This window comes from Dermacentor andersoni, chromosome 9 (genome assembly GCF_023375885.2).
Source record: "Dermacentor andersoni chromosome 9, qqDerAnde1_hic_scaffold, whole genome shotgun sequence".
Taxonomy (NCBI): Eukaryota; Metazoa; Arthropoda; class Arachnida; order Ixodida; family Ixodidae; genus Dermacentor; species Dermacentor andersoni.
Window position 1 is genome coordinate 15,813,085 of NC_092822.1, and position 13,160 is coordinate 15,826,244.

The 13,160-nt window shown below is 43.9% G+C and overlaps 1 protein-coding gene across 1 annotated transcript; it reads left to right on the forward strand.

The window, feature by feature from the left end:
- Positions 1 to 1,775: 1,775 nt before the first annotated feature.
- On the forward strand, positions 1,776 to 12,055 carry LOC129383832 (calcium-activated chloride channel regulator 1-like). The gene is made up of 5 exons (XM_055068753.2): positions 1,776 to 1,922; positions 3,635 to 3,932; positions 5,135 to 5,241; positions 8,119 to 8,292; positions 11,924 to 12,055. The coding sequence occupies exons 1-5, from the start codon at positions 1,776 to 1,778 to the stop codon at positions 12,053 to 12,055; spliced, it is 858 nt and encodes a 285-aa protein (XP_054924728.2).
- The last annotated feature ends 1,105 nt before the right edge of the window (positions 12,056 to 13,160 follow it).

A 13,160-nucleotide genomic window follows, 5' to 3' on the forward strand; every position in this document is an offset into this window, starting at 1 on the left:
CGTTCACTTAAGGTCGAAATTTCCTGTTACACAAAGATGTAGATCACAGTGTTTGGCGAATTGGTGGACTTAATTAGGGATGCCTGTACAGTTAAAAGAAGAAACATAGAAAAGAAAGAAAAGAGAGAAAATTAGGCGTACAACTGCTGAAAATATTGAGCAAAAAAAAAAAAATGCGCATCACAGTGTTTTATGTGCTTCTCGCTTTGCGCGTAAGCTTTGCCTCCGTGGCTACGGTCTAAATGTATAGGTAATGAGACAAGTCTTCTCACCGACATTTAGTGAATCAATTTTTGCGAGGTTCGTCATATTAAAAAGCAAATAGTATACCCCGTGGAATGTTGAAGGCAAGCATTAAAGAAAACATTGAGTGTTTTTACGATAATTGCTATTATTGACCGAGACAAAGCGAAAGAGAGAGAGAAAAATTGAGGAAGGAGAATTGGTGTCCAAACTCTGTAACACAGCAATGAAAATTATATTGGCTCCATTCGTGTACAATGCTTGTTTCTTCTATTCGAACACTTATAAAAGGCCTACAATATTTACTCGACCGATGTCACTACAGACTAATTATCTGCCCAGGCGGACATTAAGAGATGCTAGGGCAATTAACAAGCTGAATAAACTAATTACATTAATTACCTTCATAGTTACACAAATTGCGACACGTGTTTGTATCAGAAAGTTGAAGGTAGTAATCTCAAGTGGGGGGGGGGGGGTCTATTCCCGTGTTTCCTCATTTCGAAATGGCCAGGTAGATGGCCATGTTAAACTCACCTAATTACGCCCGCCGAATCGCGAAGCGCGGCTCGCGGTGCAGCCCCGATGTGACGTAGTTGTGGGGCAGCATAAAATAAAGCTTCGCCATACCGCGAGATGCCGATCCGTATCGCCCCTGCTGTTGAAGTTAGTGTGCGTTCAAATTGGAGCCGCGCAAGGCGCCAATCAGCATCAGCATCAACGCGACCTAGTAGACAAATAATAGAAACAAATCTAGTAGACGTGCTTGGGGATCCCTTCTTTGCTTTGTTCTACCAGCAGTGGTGATTTAGCGGCCCTGGTATTGCGCAGCTAAGCATGAGGTGGCGGCTTTGTTTCCCGACCGCGACAGCCGCATTTTGATGGCAGCGAATAGTTTAAAATAAATCCAGTGGTCCAAATTAACCCGGAATCCCCCAATACAGAGTGCCTCATAATCATATCATGCTTTTCGCGTGTAAAACTCCTGAGGTATTAATATGTGCTAGAGTGAAGTTCAGTTATGGATAGGTCATAAAACCAATTACTGATTAATTAAATACTTACTGTGCTACCTGGTCGAAACGTATGGTTGGGCTAGTTATTTCATCATAGCAGCAAATGACACCAGAGAACACGAGAGACAAGCAAGACTGCACGTCGCGATCGTCTCAGTCTCCTTTCTCGTTCGTCGCGTTCTACGGCGCCTTTAGCTGCTTCTATGCTAATTACGTTTAGACTCAACATTTCATTGTCTTCTAGTGTTACGAATGGATACTCTCTATGGTCAGAAATAAAAGGCAGCCAGTTGTAATTTTCTTTGATGTAGAATTAGCTTCGTGTTTTTGTGAAGTTTAAGTAGCAGTAGTAGTAGTAGAAGTAGTATTCATTCGGCTTGGCCGAGTTGGGCACCTACCTGGGCTGAGGTAGTTTTCACTGCCTTCAACACAACCTCCCCTTGCTTGTGTAACTACTATGCTTTTTCGATATTCTTCTTCTTATGTTTCAGTCCCTCAAGTTGCGAAATGAGCAGGATGCTTAGAATTGCTGCCACCCTCCTGTGTTTTCTGACAACTGCGGCGTCACTGGACATCGACACCTGGGACGGAGGTTACAAGGACATATGGGTTTCCATCAGCGAAAGCGTTCCTTACAACGAGTCCATCATTGAGAACATCAAGGCAAGCACGAACTCCTCGCTTCAAACAGCGTCACTTCGCTTCGTACTGTGTTTTGTCGCTCTCACCATATCGTTACTGACAACAGTGTACCAGAGCACGACGGACCTGTGTGTTTTTCACACACACGCACACACACACACACACACACACACACACACACACACACAAACACACACACACACACACACACACACACACACACACACACACACACACACACACACACACACACACACACACACACACACACACGCACACACACGCACACGCACACACACGCACACACACACACACACACATACACACACAGGCGCCAAGAGTGTGTGGCGCGCAAGGCGCCATGAGTCAAGACAGTTACTAACAAAACACTCATTAGTATGATGATTAACACTGTGCTTTGTTACGTTAGCCGATGACACATTTTTGGTTCACGCCGCACTTTTGCGGTTTGGCGATGTGTTCGCATTTTTTCGCAGGAATTTCGCTGCTGCATTTGGGTACCACAACGTGCAAAATCTTAGCCTCCCCTGCTTGGACAGATGCACTTTAGTCAATTGGAAGCAAGATTTTTCTAGTGCTACTTTTGTGCTGTGGGGACGTATTTGTGTTGTCTTGAAATTGGTGCTAGTCACACAATTTCGAGCAAATGGTGATGCTTGGAGTGCAAGTCGACTTTTATTCTCCATGTGAAACGTTGCCTCTATAATCATTAATTGAAACAACTACTAGTCAAATATTAAATCGACATGATCCATTCACCATTATAGAGCAAATTTTGATCTAAGCCCCTGTTTTGAAATGTGGTCAGAAAACAAATATATTTATATAATTTTGTCTCGTCTCCCATAGTTGTAATATTCAAGAATAGTAGTCATTTAAGAAGCTATCTTGTGGTAAATGCATTGTATGTTTCGGTTATCGTCAAACCTTTTCGCTATAGAATGTACTTTTTGCTAAATACTATAGCGGCATAGCTTACGTAATCTTTCAGCTTGAGTTGCAACCACAGACTCAACTTTCAATCAAGAAAAACAGTTTTAAACTTTACTGAGTTCCTCCTTAGTTCAGTTTCAGAGGAAGAACCGCGGGGGACATTAACTAAATTCTGAACTTATTACTTATGGGCAAATCGCGCCCTTAATCGTAGGAGCTAGATATCTTCTAACGCATTTTTGTTTCTTCGTCGTCGAATAGGCGTAGAACGCGTCGAATAGTAGCCACGTTGCTACAATTCGTCTTTTCCTGAGAAAATTCAAATTTATTAGGCAATACGTATATTAAGCAATGCTGTAGGCCTTTGAGTTTCCTTCTGCACAGTCTAAGCCATCGTTCTGCTAATAATGTACGACACGCTTGAACCAATATGTCGTTTTGTTGAATTTAGAATGTCAGCCTCAGGCCAAGAGCATTGCAGCTTCGGCAGTGCTGGTTCGAGTACCTTTCATTATTCGTGCAATATAATATTCATTTCTTCTCTTTAGTAAATTCATGCAACACCGCCAGCCAAATTAAGTAACGCTAATTCGGAAAAAGAAGTCAGAAGCTGGCAGTACACGAGTCTTAAAGGCATTTGAGGACCTAAATCAAGATATTCAAGCGCCACTATTCGAGTGTGGTTGCTTTCTTTTTTTTTCATTTAGTAAATATACTTCAAATTTCTGAGATGGTTGCTGTAATGCGATCGTGGTGACGTTGGCGAAAAAAACCCACAGGCTCTGTTCCGGTCTTCGTCCGCGTTCCTGCACAAGGCCACCAATGGGCGCGTCTACTTCAAGCACGTGACCATCGAGGTTCCCAAGACCTGGCCGAAGAGAAGCAGCGCCCGCGCCCTGTCGTCCGGCTTCTTCGACAGGAGCGACGTGCGCGTCGACCAGCCCACCGCGCTGCACGGGGACAGGCCGTTCACCGTGCAGAAGAGACGCTGCGGAGAACCCGGAGACTTCATTCAAGTGACGCCCGCGTTTCTGGCCGCCATCGGCAACTCGACGGCAGATAAGTTGGAGAACGCAGGCAAGCGCCATTTCCTAATTTTTTATTAGTTAACTCTGTCATGCCAAAACACATACCAAGTAAAAGTAAAACTTGCTCACCTTTTTTTCTGGCTACCGATGAAACATTTATGGAAAACACGAACAATAAAATCTTGTTTGAGCAATATTTTAGTTGCTATAGCAATGAATTATATTATGTTTTCGTTTCATAAGCTGGCCTCAACTGAAACTTCGCTGTAGCGTATCAAAAACATTACTATTGGCTGAAAGGTAAGTTTCCCGAGCTCAAGTAGAATGTTACGAGGCCTCACACTCAGCGCAGCATATGTGATACGGTAGACATTGCAGGGCAATAATTTATTTTTATTTACCTACTCGTTTCTTTCTCAAGAAACGGTAGTAATGGAATTACTGAGGAGATGGCAGCTGCAGCCACGACAGTAAACAGGAGCCGACCGCTTAGCGTTCGTTAATTGCTCGGCTACTAAGCAAGAGCTCGCAAGTGCGATTCCCTGCAGTAGCAGTAGCATTTCGATTCGATGAGTCCGACATGTGAAAATAGGGGTGTGCTGGTATGTACCGTGCAGCGGGTGCAGGTTTCGAGAGCTCCGGTTGGGTTAAATTAATCCGGAGCCTCGTTTGAGATGTAACCCCTCTGTCTTCGTTAATGGTCTTAAATAAAACCTTGAAGCCACTACCAAGGTACTGTAGGCACCCTCCATCATTAGAAACCCATGCCACCTCCGCGCAGAAGTTAACGGAGAGTGAAACGTGTCGACATTGGCAACGATAGTTTCCCTCGACGTTACCGCTACTTCAAGTACCCCAGATTAGCGCTCGACGGAGTCTTCTTTGGAAGTTTACCATCTGGGATGCCAGTGTGCCCGACATGACAGGTACGATATACTTTCTTAAATTAAATAAATATATTTACAATGTATATGTTCGTAAAATTGGCATTTCGACTTGCTTGGAATTTGGGCCTTTCTTCTGCTTAATACATTTGCGCCTAAGTCGAAATTGGGTGTTGTTTAGTCAATGAAAAATTATTGCGTTTTAGCTGAGAGTGACGGATTGGTTGACTGAGTGAGTGATCTATTAAACTAACGGATAATATTGAGATTCTATTATGTGACTCTCTAGAGCCTATTGGAAGGAATATGCATTTAAATGGGTGTGAGAAGACAGGCAAGCATTTCACGACGTGATCCTGGCTCGCAGCGTACGTGATGGTGCACGAGTGGGCCCACTACCGTTACGGTGTTTTCGACGAGCACGGCAACGCTGACGACAAGCGGTATCCACTCACTTACTGCGACCGCGGAAAGGTGAGGTACGGCGAACGCATGTGGACGTAGATCGCCGAATCTTCCAGTGCACTTCCCAGCACTGTAGGCGTAGTAGTAGTAGTAGTAGTAGTAGTAGTAGTAGTAGTAGTGGTAGTAGTAGTAGTAGTAGTAGTGGTGGTGGTGGTGGTGGTGGTGGTGGTGGTGGTGGTGGTAGTAGTAGTAGTAGTAGTAGTAGTAGTAGTAGCAGTAGTAGTACTATGCACTGAAATACATGGCAGCTTCATTTATCAGGTCTGTGCACAGACTACAGAAGAAAAAGAAGTGTTAGCTGGAACAACAATTCATTTGGCGGTGCAGTTTGGATTTGCGTTGCCTCGAAATTGGTGCTAGTCACACAATTTCAAGTAAATGGTCATGTTTGAAGTGCAAGACAACTGTTATTCCACATATAGAACGTTGTCTTTATAGTCGTTAATTTAAACAACTACTCGTACAAATATTTAATTGATGATCTATTGACCTCGCGGGACACTCGGGACACTCGGGCCATCCTTGGATTAGATTTGGAGAAGGCTTTCGATAAGATAGCCCATCAATTTATACTGCAATCGATATCCGAGCTTGGTCTGGGCGTAAGATTCCATGATTACGTCAGGTCATTTTTGCACCGAGGAAGAGCGACCCTCCGCGCAGGAGACATGATCGCGGAAGAGGTGGAGCTTGGAACAAGGGGCACTCCACAGGGCTCGGTGATCTCGCCCACTTTGTTTAACCTGACCATGATCGGCCTTTCCAGAACACTCTCACGAGTCGAGGGCATCAGGCATACCATCTACGCGGATGACATTACCATTTGGTGTGTTGGAGGAAGTGAAGGACAGGTTGAGAGTGCGTTACAGGAGGCCATCGAGGTCACGGAGGGCTATCTTCGACCCACGGGATTAAACTGTTCGGCTAAGAAGTCAGAGCTTTTACTCTATCGCCCCTTAAGAAGAGGTCGTAAGCCCATGGGCTGGAGACCACTGTCTGACAGCACCATTTGTCTTCGCACGGGCAAGGGAGACAAGATTCCTAGGGTCGACGCAATAAGAATACTCGGCATGGTAGTCGAATTTACTGGCTCTAACGCGCAAACGATAATCAAGCTCACGACCAAGACGGACAACGCAGTACGTCTCATCCGAAGGGTGGCTAACCGCCATCATGGCCTTAAAGAAGACAATCTGTTACGGTTGATTAACGCCTTTGTGCTTTGCCACTTTGCCTACGTGGCGGCTATGCACAGATGGCAAAGAGCAGAGAGGAACAAACTCAACACGTTGCACAGGAAAATAACTAAGCGAGCCCTGGGTATACCGATCTTCACCAACACCAATCGCCTCCTCCAGCTAGGTGTGCATAACACTCTGGAGGAGATTGCAGAGGATCAGGAAAGAGGGCAACTTGCCAGACTCTCCATGACCGCCGCCGGTAGGAGGATATTACAAGAGCTCGGCTACCCACCATCTGCAGAAGCACCAAGAAAATGCCAGTTACCACGGGACATACGAGATTTGATCTCCGTATCGCCGATACCAAGAAATGTACACCCTGAATATAACAAGGGTAGAAGGAAAGCAAGAGCTTCAACCATACTCAAACAGATCCAGACAGAGGGGCGTAGAGCCTGCTTTGTTGACGCGGCCGCATATCGGAAGGGGTGCTCCTTTTCTGCAGTAGTGGTGGATTCCAAACAGCGACTCACGAACTGTGCATCTGTACGAACCGGAGATCCGGCGATAGCCGAGCAGGTGGCCATTGCCTTGGCGATGCTTGATGACAGCAGCGACGTCATCTACAGTGACTCACGGTTGGCCATTAGGGCATTTCAGTGTGGAGTGATCTCAGAACAGGCTTTTGGGCTGCTTCGTAAGGCAGGTCCGGATAGAATCAAGTATCACTTGCTTACTTGGTTCCCAGCCCACGTTGGGCACGTGGCGGGTGTCCCCACGAACCTCAATGAGACGGCCCCCGCTGCCGCGCGCGCACTGACTGACCGCGCTGGCGCTGTAACGGCCGAAGAGAGAGTTACGCATGATAGGGACCCGCCTGCCACTTATAATGAACTTCTTAAACACTTCTATCTCTCGCGGCGACAATACCCTCCTCCTCACCCCAAGCTCACTAGGCCTCAGGCACTGACATTCAGACTGTTGCAGACAGAAACCTATCCCAACCTGTTCACGTTACATGCGATATATCCGGAGATTTACATTGATGACGCGTGCCCTGCTTGCGGGGATAGATCAACACTTTCGCACATGCTCTGGGGATGTATCTCTATAGCAAGCCCTGACCTCAGCTCAGCCAGGTGGGAGGCGGCCCTCCGCAACCCACTCCTGGCTTAGCAACGTTGGGCTGTCCAGCAGGCCCACGATGCGGCTGGCAGGCTAGGCCTGTCGATCCCGACGGCCAGCGGCCAGCGACGTGCTAATACGCGTTCTGCAGCACTGCAAAATAAAAGTTACTCAATCAATCAATCAATCAATCAATCAATCAATCAATCAATCAATCAATCAATCAATCAATCAATCTATTGACCATTACAGAGCAAACTTTGATGTAGGCCACTGTTTTGAAATGTGGCCAGAAAACAAATGTAATCATATAATTTTGTCTCGTCTACCATAGTTGTAAAATTCAAGAATAGTAGTCACTTAAGAAGCTATTTTGTGGTAAATGCATTGTATGTTTCGCTTATCGTTGGGAGTTGTACTTCTGTGAGCAGTGACTAGAAAACTTCCTGGCCCGCTGTTAGCACAAAACAAAATAAAAAGAAAGCACACTAAACCCTGCTTTGGCGACATGCGTTAGCTGTTCATAAATTCATTGTGCTCACTGTGCGATCATGATTGCGCTCCACACTTGTCTTCGCAGGTGAAGCTGAACGCTTGCTCGAGCAGGATGGCCTTCACCGCAAGGAGAGCCGACGGAGGAAAGTGTGAAATCAACGACAAGTGTCGTTTCGCCAAAGACTGCGTGGTCACTTTGCAGCAACCAAGCTGGAATCCCGTCGAGTCATCCATCATGTTCATGCCATACCTGGCCAACGTGAGAGCCGCCCTTTACACTTACGTACAATGGCTAGGACCTTCTCAGTGGGTACAGAGGAGCACATGACGCGGGTTTGGTACCCTTCCCGGACCGTCGCATTTGAATGCACGGGTGTTACAACACCAGTGTGCTTAGGTATAGGCGCCAGTTAAAGAAACCGTGGTGGTTAAATTTAATCTGCATGAACTATTATGCACTCTTAGAAAAAAATATTGTTACTAATAGTTAGCAAATGTACGTTGCTAACTGTTTGTCATAATATTCCCTACGTTGCTAGGAACTGCCGTCAATAAAGGTGGCATAGTAAAACTTATTATTTGTTGCCGCACATTTAAGACTACGGTGGTACGGGTTCAAACATATGCATTTTAATAAGGTAACAAAGCTGTTCCTCATTTTTTTCTGACCTACTCTGTGCAAAGGTTAACTCGAAAATATGATAGAAAGATACAGTTAATCTAGATTTCGTACTGTCATTGTCACTACAAAGCATGATAATCAACGAGCAAGACGTGGTAGTAACCATTACTAACTTAAGCTCCATGCAAAGGTGAATTTCATACGTTAGTAAATAGCTCGCAATAAGTTAGCAATGGTCTTTGAACGGCATTACCTGCTGCGGTTAGCTTCGTACTAACATTTTTTGAACGGTGGCGTAGCCTAAGTTATTCAGTGTAAAGGTTCCACATGAGAACGTAGCTGCTTTCTTTTTTCCTTGCCTTGCTCTGACGAACTTGAAAGAAAATTCGGCTGCCTTCAGCTCTATACATGCTGCACTCGTCAACGCAAATATAGCTTTGAGCACTTCGATAAAGTAAGCAGTGGAGCTCAAAGCTGTCTTACCAGGTGAAGCGTAAACTTGTATAGTTTGCGCTTCAGCTGTTGAATCTCGTTCCTTTGTGATCGTCTTTGTCCGAGTTATTTACTTATGCGCATCCACAAGGGGTAACTCGCCAAGTAGACCAAGCATTGATGCAATGATGAAAACGTTAGTTGTAGTGTAGGGAGATATTCATCGATGCTTGCAGGGTTGGCAGAAATGATTAAATAAATGGCATGAAAGACACAAATTATTTGTGCACGGTTGTAATGCTCAGTTGGATAGTCTTAAAACTTAGTTCTGCGACTGACACTAGAAGCAAATTTTAAGTCAGATATAGTAATAGAATAATGCTAGAGAACGTCTAAGGCGTCAATATTATCACCAACACAGCCTCAGTAATAGAGAAACTGAGTTAAATACAGGGCAATATTTGAGACTACACCGGGCCTGATGACGTAGGCACTCGTCGTTATAATTCTGTCCCTAGTACACAAGCAGTCGTAATAAAAAGATAATTGTATCACATTATAAAATGGAGGAAAGTGGTACTTGTCGAGTTCTATGCGATATTCAGGAAGAGCTCACTGACATTACCCTTGGCAACAACGCGGGCGGTCGAAAGGTTTCGTTTTCGCTCGACTCTGCGCCGCCTCTGCTTGCGTGTTTCAGCAGCTTCGTCATCGCGTCGTGTGCGCTCGTTTTGTTGGTTAGCGAAACTCACACAAACTGCAAGTAACAGAGAATTCTACGTCCACGTGATGTCGCGCGATGCCCGACTGTTCCACGCCATTTGACCAAGAGCAGCTGCCGTGGTGAATCCAACGCTCTGCCTTGGCTCGGTTTCTCCATGGTCGTGAGTTTGGGTTTTGCGAAAGGCACCTTAGCGCCATCTGTGGGGCGGCATTTTACTCACTGACGACAGTAAATGGAGATGATGGTGTATGCAACGTCACCACTCCCCAGTAGCGAGGCGGAATACTGCAATAAAGATATTCGGACATTTCAGACGCGATTTTCTCTTAAGAGGAAGCTATAGCTAGGGCCCAACTCTGACGCGGCCTATTCAAATACATGTAAAACGAAGAAATGCTTTTCTGAGACAAATTTCAATGAAATTTGTTGCATTTGAGAGAGAAAGTTTAATTCTAGTTACTGTTGGAAGCGGAATTTGGATTGAGGGCCTGAATTTTGTTAAACGAACGTTTTAAAATAATATAATGTTCTGTAAAAGTAGAAGCACGAACTTTACAAAGTAGTAGCTCTGCATCAAGAACCGATATCGCGGTTCTGTAAACGGCATTCATTAGATCATTTAAAGAGGACCAATTTGGTATGTCAATTTGCAGTTTACGTGAATTCGTTACGATGCGTACAAGGGGTCTGCAAAAGATTTATTTTAATAATACAACATTCCTTAGGATTTATGCGTAACGTATAAATTTTGTCCGCTTAAGATGTATTATTAGTGCATTTCACATAATCTTAATATCTTTTTTTTCATTGCTTAGTTACAGAGTTGCAAACTTGATAGTTTCGTTTCCTTAAAGTTTGCGAATTAATTTACAACTTTTAATAAAAAATTGATGGCCTAAATCATAAATTCAAGACCAACAGACACTAGATTTTAACTTCTTCTTTTAAATGCAACAGACCTCGTCAACTTTGGTGCAGTGGTTGCCGAAAAAAACGAATTCTCCTTTTACATGTATTTAGACAGAAGCACCTGAGCTAGAGCTTCCTCTTAACCTAGATCTCTTCTTGGCACGAGACAAGCGCTGTCGAGTTTCTGGCGGGGTATTTGAACAGTCCACGTTGGCCTAATGTTCGCCTTTAGCGTCCTTTAAACACATTGCGGAATTAGCAGGATCGTTAAAAAGTGCAGTGTCTCCACCGCTTTCGATAATTTTAAGAGGAACCTTTAGCTCGGGGATAACTTTGATGCCGCCTATTGAACATCTAAAACGCAGAAATGCTTTTCCGGGACAACCGATGGATCAATTCGTATGAGATTTGTTTCATTTCAGAGATAAATTTGGTTTCTAGGGACTCTAAATACCAAAGCTCTTGCTATAGTTTGCAAAAATTCCCGAAAATCTGCAATTTTAGTAAAACATCAGCACGAAGTTTACCAGTCCGTAGAGCTGCACCAAAAAGAGACATCGCACTTCTGTAAACTGTATTCGCAAGAGCATCTAAATAAGACATACCTGATATATGCATGCAGAGCTTACGTGCGTTTGTTAGAATATCTACAAGGGAATTGAAAAATATCCCACTCAGAAATGAGGGATATATTCCAAAGAGGAATATAACACAGAAATTTTGTCCGCTTTAAATGTATTATTAAGCGCAGTTTACTAAACCACGTTGTTTTGAATGCTGAGTTACAGAGTACTAAACTTGATAGTTTCGTTTTCGAAATAATGCAGTTTTCAACAATTCTTAGTAGAAAATCGACGGCCTAACTAAAGAATCTGCCACCACCAGTCACCATAAATTAACATTCTCTTTGAAGTACAGCAAACTTCATCAACTTCGGTACATTGGTTGGCGAGAAAAATTATTTCTCCGTTCCCATGTATTTATATAGGGGGCCCAGACCTAAACCTTTCTCTTACGTTATAACCTTGAATGACAACAAATAACTTGATTGCTTGCGTAGCGGTTGCTGTAAGATGACCTGCTCTTAACAGATTAGTTGGGCGCATGCGAACGTGGCATTCGTTTTGCAAAATGAAATAATGCGAGCGCTGATGAAAACGTATGCCGCGTTATGTATTCAATACTACATCTGTCCTTTGACAGGTGAGCCAGTTCTGCGACGACAGAGACGGGCCCAACGCCCACAACCCCTTCGCCCCAAGCAAGCAGAACGATCTCTGCAAGCAACAGTCCACCTGGAAAGTTATCAGTGGAAACGCGGACTTTCAGAAGTAAGCGATTTCTTTCCCCTGGCGGCGGCGTCCAGCCTCTTCTGCTAATAACCTTTATATATGTCCAGCTTTGTTCACTTTTATTTAATATGGCACGAACCGCACATACCGCCAGTATGATATATATGGCGCCAAATATTGTAGAAATTTTTTCCCCAACTCTAGGAATGAATGAATGAATGAATGAATAAATAAATAAATCGTATGTTTCTTCGCCAACCCTCCACATTTAGCACGAAAGCTATTTTCTCGTCCACTTTTATTTCGCTTTCCTTTATTATTTTCTACAATGCAGTTTCAGTTCACAGTTCACAGTCCAGCCATAGCTAATTTCCCTGATGACATCCATAGCTTCATTGTCCGTTCGCTTTACATGAACATGGCTATATATATATATATATATATATATATATATATCAGACAATTATATTCCTACATAAAACCTAACATATGATGTCGGCTCATTGGCATCTAACACAATATAAAGGAATAGCACGTTATATTCAACGGATTCTTCGACTGGCTTTGATAAGTGAATACCAAATTGCTTTCCACTCTATCTGTTCCCGTTCGGGCAGCTAAGGTGAATCGGCGTAACGAAGATGAGTGCTAACGTTAGTAAACTGTAAATGTGATGGCAACACTGAAAGTCTGGTTTAATATTCCTCCTTTCTCTTTCGCTTATACAAGACTTTCCAGATCATATCAGTCTCAGTCAACCTACGTGACCTTCGAAGAGGCTCAGCAAAAGGAAGACCTTGCGCCGCGAGTTGTCCTTGTGCTGGACGTTTCGGGTAGAATGGCTGTGAGTACAATTGTACAATTGTGCAATCTTTAAGGAGTGTATGGAATATTCAAAGCCTCATCATCCTCCTGCCTTTTCCTGTATTTTTCTTTCTCCTCCTTCTATAGATGAAGATTACTCACCAGCATCACAAAATACACATATCTAGTTTCTTTTAATAACAATAATTGAAAGGACAGGTTGTCTCTTAAAGTGTAACCAGCTACTCCGCGTCACGCCATATAAAACATAATCACAATAAACACCGAGAACCACAAAATGTAGTCAAAGAACGGGAACACATGCAAATTTCTGCACACGAGTC

Excerpts from the sequence above, each read along its gene's own strand:
- LOC129383832 (XM_055068753.2), top strand. The coding sequence starts at position 1,776 with ATGCTTAGAATTGCTGCCACCCTCCTGTGTTTTCTGACAACTGCGGCG. Across the intron at positions 1,923-3,634 it reads CCATCATTGAGAACATCAAG|GCTCTGTTCCGGTCTTCGTC; the intron begins GCAAGCACGAAC and ends AAAAACCCACAG. Across the intron at positions 3,933-5,134 it reads AGATAAGTTGGAGAACGCAG|CGTACGTGATGGTGCACGAG; the intron begins GCAAGCGCCATT and ends CCTGGCTCGCAG.